General features: G+C 36.3%; 1 protein-coding gene across 1 annotated transcript; it reads left to right on the plus strand.

Annotated features, from left to right (window-relative positions):
- Positions 1-9,292: 9,292 nt before the first annotated feature.
- Positions 9,293-11,214, plus strand: LOC135680012 (alpha-humulene synthase-like). Its single transcript, XM_065193994.1, has 3 exons — positions 9,293-9,453; positions 9,612-9,870; positions 10,684-11,214. The coding sequence occupies exons 1-3, from the start codon at positions 9,325-9,327 to the stop codon at positions 11,058-11,060; spliced, it is 765 nt and encodes a 254-aa protein (XP_065050066.1). The 5' UTR covers positions 9,293-9,324; the 3' UTR covers positions 11,061-11,214.
- Positions 11,215-11,584: the final 370 nt, after the last annotated feature.

Here is an 11,584-nt window from a genome sequence, read left to right on the forward strand (position 1 = left end):
AACTTCTCAAATTTGAAATATTTCAACGACTTTGAAAGAAGCTTGCCATGTTAGATGGAACAAGTTTAAGTAGAGAAAATATTGGAATTAAATTTTTTCAAGTATCATAAAGAGATTAATTTTATCAAAAGAAAGGTTTATTGTATCACGAGGGAGATTATTACATTAAGAGGAAAAAATAAATTAAATATCTATGGAAAGATAAGTCAAATTGGTTATTGATACTTGAAAAGTTTCTTAAAAGAGAATAATTCATTTTGAATACAATTAATGTATTATATTTTTGGGGACTATATAAACCCCATATGTTAGGTCATAAAATATATAGAGTTTCTGTAAATAATTTTTTTAAGAGAAATATAGAAGATTGAAGCTTGTCCTACTTTTACTCTATTTGATAATTCTATCCCTTCTTCCCGTAAAGTTCAACACTCTTCTCTTAAACGTTCAAGAGTGAGAATAATTCCAGCTTTGCCTTAATAATTTTGAATATTCCAAGAATAAATCATAGTATATTTAGTTCTAACAATTTTATCTCTTATACTATCAATAATGATCTCTGTTGAGCTTGAAGTGTATATTTTATAAGAAAGATTATCAGTCAGACCTAGCATATCTAGAAAGAATATCCCTATCCCATTCGCATGATAGAACACAAAAAGACCTGCACATTTGGAATCCTTGCGTCTCTTCATATCTTATGTCGATGGCGCCCATGCATGGAAACCAATTGGCATTTGTAACGCTTACGCCTCTTCATATCTTTTGTAACGTGCGTCTCCTTTACAACATCAATGCCATCATGATCAAAGATTATAGGCCGAGGCAACAAAACACAAAAAGACCTGCACATTTTTTATCCTTACGTCTCTTCATATCTTACGTCGATGATGGAAACCAATTGGCATTTGTAACGCTAATGTCTCTTCATATCTTTTGTCGGTGGCTATGGTAACCAAATTTACACATTTGTAATTCTTGCGTCGCTTCCCTATCATCATGAAGTTGATATTTATTTTTGTTAGAACAGATACAGCCGACTTCAATTTTGATAGTATGAACTGTGAGCAGAGATATATGATGATAATATCTGTTCTCTTTCGCGTCGTGTGAAACTTGGTTTAATAGGTAATCTCCACAAAGTGGAGGAGAGTCGTGGCTCGTATTTGTCTTCCTCCTGAACAGACGAAGATGTTGTGTCCTCATAAATTCCAACACAAACCAGCAGGCTCTCCGTCGCCACCTCGCATGTTTAATTAGTCTTCACATAAAATAAGAATGGAGAGTCCGAGTCTGCAATCACTTGTTCCAGATGATGAGCTGATGGTTCGCAAGTCTGTAAGCTATCGTCCGAGGGTTGGGGCGGACTACTTTATCCAACATGGCCGGTCCGTCACTACAACATCGGTATGTAACCCGGCCATCCTATTTGCCAAAGATGTTTCCAGCTTTCAGCAAGAAGGTCACCTGTAAAGAGGGGTGTTGATAATTTAGCTCCAGCTAAATAGCACTCATACTTAAACTGGTCCTTCATCGACATAGTTGGGGTTTCCTGAGGTTTCAGTACCGTGAAAAAACTCCCTTTTCTCGTCTATTGCAGGAGTGTGATACAAGGATAAAAGAGAGAGCTGCGGAACTGATGGAGCAGATAAGAAGCATGTCCAACTGATGGAGCGGATAAGAAGCATGTCCAAGGATCATACTGACATCTTGCAAACTATGAATTTGGTCGATTCAATCCAGCTTCTTGGATTGGATTATCGCTTCGAGAAGGAAATAAGTGAAGCGTTAAACCATATCCATGATGCCCATATTGACGACCATGTTCTTTGCGACACTGCTCTCCGATATCGACGGCTGAGACAACAAGGATATATATTATGTTTTATTGGGAAAAAACATGTTAAACATGTCAACCAGCACAGCATAAACAATAGAGCAAATAATCAATCACACAGTGAGACCAAATATTTTAACGTGAAAAACTCAATGTGGAAAAAACCACGGGACCGTAGTCCACCTCAAACTTCCACTATCAATAGTAATGATAACAGATTTACAATCAATCTTCTCTAGAATAATCAGATGATCACAATAACATCAAAATCATAGATCTTGGCTCAAGAATAGTATATCTTCATCACATAGGGTGGATCTTCTCATAAAAGAATTCTATCTCACAAAGTGGATATAGTAAGAAAGTATCTCAGAGAGAGTAAAATGTAGATCAACACCATTAGGATTATAGAGTTTGCTGCGAGAATTCTCCACATAAAATTTGGGCCAAAACTGACAACGTTTGGCCACCGATCATCAAGCAGAAAACTCAAAAACTTTACTTTCTCTCTCCTCTTTTTCTCTACACGTCGTCGCATTGGACGTACACCTGCACACACACGCACGTTGCACGATGCACTACTACCCTCACCTTTTGCCCCTTTTGCCCTTTCTTTCAATTAGTGATTTGGGCTCAATAGGCCCAATTGTCCAAGCCCACATATGGGTTAGACCCAACAATTCTCCCCCTCCAACTGTACTAAGCCCGCTCTTTGCCTACATGCTTCAAACTTCTCTTTAGGCAAAGACTTAGTCAATATATCTGAAACATTCTCATTGGTATGCACTTTTTCCAACTGTAATTCTTTCAACTCAAGCACATCAAGAATCCAGTGATATCTCACATCAATATGCTTGGATATAAAATGATATGTTGAATTCTTGGAGAGTTGAATGGCACTCTGACTGTCATAGTAAATAGTATATTCTTCCTGTTTCAAGCCCAATTCCTGTAGAAATTTTTTCATCCATAAAGCTTTCTTGCAGGCTTCAGTAATTGCTATGTATTCTGCTACTGTGGTTGATAGAGCAACACACTTCTATAACTTAGACTACTAAGAGACTGCTCCTCTTGCAAATGTCATCAAGAATCATGAAGTAGACTTCTTGGAATCAGTATCACCTGCCATGTTTGCATCTGTGTACCCTTCTAACACAGGTTCATCATTACCAAAACTTAAACATAACCTAGAAGTACCTCTTAGATATCTTAATTCCCATTTCACTGCTGTCCAATGTTCCTTTCCAGGATTTGAGAGAAATCGGTTGACAACTCCAACTGCATGAGCTATATCTGGCCTAATACAAATCATAGCATATATCAAACTGCCTACTGCAGATGAGTAAGGCACTCTGGACATTTCTTTTTTATCTTTCTCACTTGTAGGACATTGTTTCGAACTAAGCTTGAAATGACCTGGAGAACAAACTGCTTTGGCTTTACTTATGTTGAATCTTTCAAGAACATTTTCAATATAAGTCTCCTGAGACAGCCAAATCTGTCTTTTCTTCTTATCACAAAGAATCTTCATGCCAAGTATTTGTTTCATCGATCCCAAGTCTTTCATGGCAAAAGACTTACTTAGCTCTCTTTTAAGCTTTCCAATTTTTCCAACATCATGACCAACAATCAGCATATCATCAACATATAGCAGTAAAATAAAAAAATCATCATCTGAAAATTTCTTCATAAATACACAATGATCAGATGTGGTTCTATCATACCCTTGGCTTATCATAAATGAATCAAACTTCTTGTACCACTATTTAGGTGTCTGTTTGAGTCCATATAAGCTTTTCTTAAACTTACACACTAGATTTTCTTTTCCCTTGACTTTGAAACTTTTTGGTTGCTCCATGTAAATTTCTTCTTCTAAGTCACCATGAAGAAATGTTGTTTTTACATCAAGTTGCTCAACTTCTAAATTCAAGCGGGCAGCCAAACAAAGAACAACTCGGATAGAAGACATTTTCACAATTGGAGAAAATATTTCTTCAAAGTCAATACCTTTCTTCTGACTGAATCCTTTCACAACTAGTCGTGCCTTGTATCTTTGTTGTGAGATATTATTTTCAGTCTTCAATTTGTAAACCCACTTATTCTTAAGAGCTTTCTTCTCTTTAGGCAATCTTACTAAGTTATAGGTGTGGTTCTCAAGCAAGGATCTCATCTCTTCTTGCATGGCTTTAACCCACTCACTCTTATTCTCATATAAAATAGCTTTTTGATAAGTTTCTAGCTCTCCCCCGTCAGTACGCATAACATACTCATGTGGAGGATATCTGGTAGAGGGTTGTCGCTCTCTAGTGGATCTTCTCAATAAAATCTCAATCGGTGGTGGAGGTGCCTGTTCAGTTGGTTCAGCATCATCAACTGTAGGTGTATTATTACTGGTATTCTCACCACAATCTTCTTGTTCATCTCCCCCATGATCATCATGAACTACAGGTGAAGGAACTGGGCCCAAACTCCAAGGAATATAAACAGAGGTTTCTAGCTTCTCAATATTATCACCATCATCAAACAATTGGTCTTCAAGAAACACAACATCTCTACTTCTAATAATCTTCTTATTCACTGGATCCTATAATCTGTACCCAAACTCTTCATGACTATATCCTAAGAAGATACATGTTTTTGCCTTATTATCACGCTTGGACCTCTCATCTTTGAGAATATGAACAAATGTTTTACACCCAAAGACTCTCAAATGGTTATAAGATATATCTTTTCCTCTCCATACTCTCTCTAGAACATCACCTTTCAGAGAAACTGATGGAGAAAGGTTTATCGGATCAACTGTAGTTCTCATAGCCTCCCCCAAAATGACTTTGGTAACTTGGCGTGGGAAAGCATACACCTAATCATTTCTTCAATGGTTCTGTTCATCCTTTCTGCCACACCGTTCTGTTGAGGAGTTTTAGGAATTGTTTTCTCAAACCTGATACCATGAAACCTACAATAATTCTCAAAATGATCCCTGTACTCGCCACCATTATCTGATCGAATACACTTTAGTTTTTTGCCAGTTTCTATTTCAACACTAACATAAAACTCCTTGAAAACATCGAGTACTTGGTCTTTAGATGTGAAAGCAAAAGCCCACACTTTTCTAGATTGGTCATCAATAAAAGTAACAAAATAAAGAGCACCTCCAAGAGTTCTAGTTTGCATAGTACAAACATCAGTATGAACTAAATCAATAACATCTGATCTTCTAGATGATGGATATGTCTGAAATGCAACTCTATGTGTTTTTCCAACTAAGCAATGATCACAAGATTTAAGAGATGTACCTTGCAACTCTGGTAAGAACTGCTTTCTAGCAAGAGTTTGAAGTCCCTTCTCGCTGATATGTCCAAGCCTCTTATGCCAAAGATCTATACTTTCACCTTTTTGAATTGCATTAATCTCTCCTTTGTGTAGCTTAGCTTCCATGACATAAAAAGAGTTAAGTTTAATTCCTCTTGCCACAATCAGAGAACCTTTAGTGAGTTTCCATTTGCTTTCACCAAAATAGTATGCAAAGTTATCATCATCAAGTCTACCTGTAGATATTAAGTTAAGACGAATATCTGGAATATGTCTTAAATCTTTGAGTATCAATTTGCTCCCAATACTGGTCTCCAAGCAAATATCTTCAATATCCATAATCTTAGATGTACCACTGTTTCCCATTCTAACATTACCAAAATCACCAGCAGTGTAAGATCTAAAGAAATCACCATGAGAAGTAACACGAAATGAAGCACCAGAGTCAATTACCTAATTACTGTCCTGAGCTACAAGACTAACACAACCTTCATCACAAACAATAGTGATATTACCTTCAGCAGCAACTGTATTGGTCTCTTTCTCATTTTTCTTCATTTCATTCTGTTCTCACTTCTAAAACCTATACTCTTTCTTTATGTGACCTGGCATTGGATCTTCCTCTATATCCATGTGGATTTCTACTATGACTTCTTCCACGTCTTTCTTGTTTTTCAGTAACAAATGCCCCAGAAGAAGATTCACCATGTTCTTTCCTTCTAGCATCTTAATTTAGCAAATTATCTTTAACCATATCTATAGTTAGAGTTCCCTCTGGTGTGGAGTTGCAAATAGTCACCACATACGTTTCCCAACTTTCTGGTAAAGAGCTGAGAAGTAATAATCCTTGTATCTCATCATCTATATTCATTTTCATAGCAACCAACTTGTTTGCAAGACTCTGAAATAGGCTTATGTGCTCAACAATGTTACCACCATCCTTATACTTCAAATTTGCAAACCTTCTGAGGAGAAAAATTCTATTTCCCACTGTCTTTTTCGCAAAGAGATTTTCTAACATTTGTCAAACAACATCAGCTCTGGTTTCATCTGAAATATGCTCATGCAAGTTTATATCCAACCATCTTCTAATATAGGCAATGACTTTTCTATATTGAACTTCTCATTCTTTATCGTCCATAGTAGAAGGTTTATCTTTAACCTTGATAGGCTTATACAAATCTTTGTAATATAGCAAACCTTCCATCAGACGCCTCCAAGTAGAATAATTTGATAAGTTCAATTTAATCATACCACCTGCCTGCTCCATTTCAATCACATAAGAAAAATTAGCACCAAACAACCTGTTGCTCTGATACCACTTATGGGGAAAAAACTTGTTAAAGCGGAATATTCTTTTCCCTCTTTGTGTATCAAAATGGGTTCCTCATCAAAATACCAACTTGATATCCAAATGAAAATATCAACCAGCACAACATAAACAATAGAGCAAATAATCAATCACACAGTAAGACCAAATATTTTAATGTGAAAAACCCAATGTGGGAAAAATCATGGGACCGTAGTCCACCTCAAACTTCCACTATCAATAGTAATGATAACATATTTACATCGATCTTCTCTAGAATAATCAGAGAATCACAATAACATCAAGATCATAGATCTCCTCGTAAGAGAATTCTAAGTCTCACAAAGTGGATATAACAAAAAAGTATCTTAGAGAGGGTAAAATATAGATTACACTGTTAGGATTGTAGAGTTTGCTACGAGGATTCTTCACATAAAATTTGGGCCCAAACTGACAACGTTTGACCACCGATCGTCAAACAGAAAACTCAAATACTTTACTTTCTCTCTTTGTTTCTCTCTCTCTTTTCTCTACACGCCGCCGCACTACACATACACCTGCACACATGCGCACGCTGCACGATGCACTCTAATTTTGTTACCCTCATCTTTTGTCCCTTTTGTCCTTTCTTTCAATCAGTGATTTCGGTTCAATAGACCCAATTGCCCAAGCCCGCCCACATATAGGCTGGACCAACATGTCTCCCTGGTAACATGTTCATTTCCTTAAGTAGCTGAATTTGTATGTTTTATCCTGATAATTGTATTTTTACCTTGTCTGACAGATAATTTGGACTTTGTTGTCACCATTTATTTCAATCCAACTTGGCAGTACTATATCTACACGTATCAAAGACAGTTTTGATGATCAAAGAATGGAAATATTTTAGCGCCGACATAAAAAAAGACTATTTTTTAGTCACCAAACCATAATATAGCTGACATCATTATTACAACAAGGCGGAAAACCTCATAAAATCTAACTCCCAAGAGATCACTACTCTTGAAGCCAAGGATGCCTCTCTTTCCCTCTCTCAGGAAGGGTCTAAACTCACTTTACTATGTAATAAGCGCATAATCCTAAACAGACAACTTCGTTACTCAACTCTAAATTTTTCATAAAATATTCAACCTCAAGGAGATGAGGAATTCTATCCACCATAAAATTTTCAACCTCAAGAAGGAGAGGAACTCTATCCACCATATTATTAACCATGACTGGAATGAAGTCAAACACTGATTCTCTCTTCTTTTGCTTCTTGTTGGTACACCAACCTTTGGACTTCTATTAACACGTCTGTCCTCTCTAATGGCAGACTTGTCCTAATATCCAAGTATTTTCTCTACTAATCATATCAGCCTTCATAAACCATTCTCATTGGATGAGATTATTGTTGCTCCCAACCAATAGGCCTCACCAAAAGTCTCGGACCAAACAGTTTCATTGTCAAATTTTAGTTCTAGAATGAATTAAAAGTCCTGATTCATTAGGCATTATCTAGCTTTCACAATGATTACTACATTTCACCCCGTTGGGAGAAAACCCTCATTCCCAAAAATATCAATGCCACCATGATCATAGATCATAGACCCTTCACCATGATAATAGATCATGGATTAGCAATTCTTGAAGCCCTAAATTTTACAGAGGAGGAGGGCTTAAGCAAGATATGGCTATGCTCCGATTCAGTTGTCTTCGATAATACTACCCTTCGGATGAGGCTGAAGGTTGTTGAGATCAGGTTCATCCCCCACACAACTCAACACTTCTGCTCACAATCATCTTTTCTTGGAAGGCTGATGCGACAGCCTTGCCTAGCAGCTGTAACTCTCTTTCTTGAAGCGCTAATTCATTTCCTCTTTCAGAAAAAAAAACAAAACTGCAGCTGTAGCTGACATTAAGTCCAAACTGTAGCTGTAGCAGACATATAGAGAGTGATAGATTTATTTCTTTATAGAGCCTGACCCTATGGATTGCGAACAAGACCAGGCTGTTGCCACTGAAACACCTTCTCTAGAATGAACCCTTTTGTGTTTTATTTTTTCGTTATATTATGTGGTGTTATTTTTTTAATTAATTATTTTATATACCCTTGCATGCGGCGCATTGTGATTAAATATACAAATAACTATGTCAGGGGACAAAATCCTGACATTGAACATGGCAATTGGTGTGGCGACAGCATCTTTGTGGGAGGGAAGCCATCTAGAGAAGTCACGAGGCACGAAGAGAAACTTACTTGGTGATTGATGCGAATAAAACGAGAATTATTTTTTGAACTAATCAAAGTGGAGGTTTAATGGTTGAATAAAGATGAAACATCCCAAAATGGACCAACTCATATGAGTGGATCACTCCCACAAGAACATGTAGATAGATTTTGAAAGAAATTTAGCCCTTTAAATTAAAAGAGAGTTCGATTGATACACACATGGAAGAAATGTTGAAAGTTCAACTATATTTATAGTTTGAGAGTGAGTAGACGGATGAGTTTGACACTATTTAGAGTTTGTAACAAAACTTAAGTTAATATACGATTATATACATGATTTATAGTTTCCATTACGAGAGTGAGAGCAAGGATGATGGATGCAAAACTAATTGTATCTCGTCTTTTTCCTATATTATTGGATTCAAAACTAATCATACCACTTGCAAGATATTCTGTCGGACGTCAATTAAAGATGATGGATAAGCTAAAACATAAGGCAAGCAAACAGGAGCGTACAGTCCCTGATGGCCCTTTCGTTATCTTCTTCTCATAAAACGTGTTACTTACGGAACCAAACCAGATTCGAGACTCTATAAATTGCTACACAAGGCTGCAGGCTCTCGCCATCCTCTCATCACTTGCATCCAGATCAGAATGGAGAACATGATTTCGCAGCCACACTTTCCAGGTGATGAAGTGGTGATTCGCAAGTCTGCAAGCTACCATCCCACCGTTTGGGGTGATTACTTTATCTTACAGGCCCAGTCCTCCCCCGGTACACAGGCATGTATATACACATATATCTCACTTATGTTCTAAGTTTTAAGCAAGAAACTCTCCGAGAACGAATGGTGTTAATGTTTCATTAACATGAAAATTGTGCGGTTGCTACTGTCTTTTGGTTTTGTTGGTTGAACAATTAATTGCTATGGAGGATGCAGGAGTGCGATACAAGGATGCAAGAGAGAGCTGCAGAACTGATGGAGCAGGTAAGAAGCATGTTCAAGGACACTACCGACATCTTGCAAACTATGGACTTGGTCGATTCAATCCAGCTTCTTGGATTGAGTTATCACTTCGACAAAGAAATAAGTGAAGCATTAAAACGAGTCCATGATGCCGATTTGAACTGTCATGGTCTCTACGAGACTGCTCTCCGGTTTCGACTGCTGAGACAACAAGGGTATCATGTGACCCCTGGTAATATGCTCTGACGTTTCCTTGGAGTAGATGTATTTGTATGTTTTCTCTATAATTTTGTGTTCGCCATGTGTTTAATTCAAGCATAGAAATATTATGTTTGCAGAAGTAAATCGATTTGTTTATTAGATATGATGAAGGATTTTTGTTTTAGGAGAACAACTTAATCAGCCCATCAAAAAAGAAGTCACTGACAAATCCAATCCGATGGCTTCTAACAACATATATATACATATATATATATATATATGTATATATATTTGTATATATATATATATATATGTATATATATATATATATGTATGTATATGTATATATATGTATGTATATGTATATATACATATATATATGTATATATATATGTATATGTATATATATATGTATATATATATGTATATGTATATATATATGTATATATATATGTATATGTATATATATATGTATATATATATGTATATGTATATATATATGTATGTATATATATGTATGTATATATATATATATGTATGTATATATATGTATATATATATATACATCATCTATAATTGTTGCTGCCTTACTAGTATAGTAACTGTTTTCCTTTTCATGACCTTGCAATCAGATAATACGCATTTGTCACTGAAAGTTCCTATTGAAACCATCTTTGGCGTATACCATGATTTATATTTGACCTATATTTGAAATATTATAGAGATAAAATTACTATGTTTGATTTCAAGAGAATCAAAGGGTCATTTTTTGTGAAATTGTTACAATAAAGTAAATAAAATAAAACCACTTTATGTGTTTTCTCAAAACTTTATGAATCAACAGATGTTTTTAACAAGTTCAAAGATGAGGAAGGAAATTTAGTGTCCACCTTGAAGGATGATCCAAAGGGACTTTTAAGCTTATACAATGCGGCTTATCTACGGATACATGAGGAGACCATACTCGATGAAGCTATTTCCTTTACAAGGGACCAGATTGCGTCCATGTTAAGTGATCTCACACCACCGTTAGCAACGCAAGTGAGACTGTTCCTGGAGAGTCCTCTCTGTAGAAGAATGAAAAGGGTCTTGGCACGAAATTTCATCTCCATCTACCAAGACTGTGCGACACGAAATGATGCCTTACTAGAGCTGGCAAAGCTTGACTTCAATCTACTGCAATGTCTTCATCGCGACGAGATTAAGAGCATCTCCATGTAATTTCTTTCCTACAGTTAGATTGATTGAGAGTTCAGGTTGAGGAGTAAACTTGAATACGTAGAACACTGTCATTGTAGAAATGTTTGATTGTTTCCGTCTTTTTTTATCGATGTTTGGATTGACAATAACATTGTGGTTTGTGGATTGCATTGAAGATGGTGGAATGATTTATTCCTCTCCAAAAATCTAAGTTTTGCACGAGATCGAGTGGTGGAATGTTATTATTGGATGCTTACGGTGTACTTTGAACCTCACTATTCTCGTGCACGAGTGATTACCACCAAGGTGATGGCCATGACTTCCATCTTGGATGATATCTATGATCTCTATAGCACATTGGAGGAGAGTCAACTACTCACTGAAGCAATTCAAAGGTTTGGAAATCTCTTGTTTTTGGATTGCGTTTTTTTGTTTTATTATTGTCGAGAATGAGATATCTTATCTCAATTGATTAGAACAGCAGGTGCCATGACAAATATGCCACAATAGTTTGATTCTTTGTGGATAAAGCAAAACTAAGCTAA

This window comes from Musa acuminata, chromosome BXJ1-7, assembly GCF_036884655.1.
Source record: "Musa acuminata AAA Group cultivar baxijiao chromosome BXJ1-7, Cavendish_Baxijiao_AAA, whole genome shotgun sequence".
NCBI classification, from domain to species: domain Eukaryota; kingdom Viridiplantae; phylum Streptophyta; class Magnoliopsida; order Zingiberales; family Musaceae; genus Musa; species Musa acuminata.

Coding starts and splice junctions, on each gene's coding strand:
- LOC135680012 (XM_065193994.1), top strand. CDS start 9,325: ATGGAGAACATGATTTCGCAGCCACACTTTCCAGGTGATGAAGTGGTG. Junction 9,454..9,611: donor AGTCCTCCCCCGGTACACAG/GCATGTATATAC, acceptor TGGAGGATGCAG/GAGTGCGATACAAGGATGCA. Junction 9,871..10,683: donor AGGGTATCATGTGACCCCTG/GTAATATGCTCT, acceptor ATGAATCAACAG/ATGTTTTTAACAAGTTCAAA.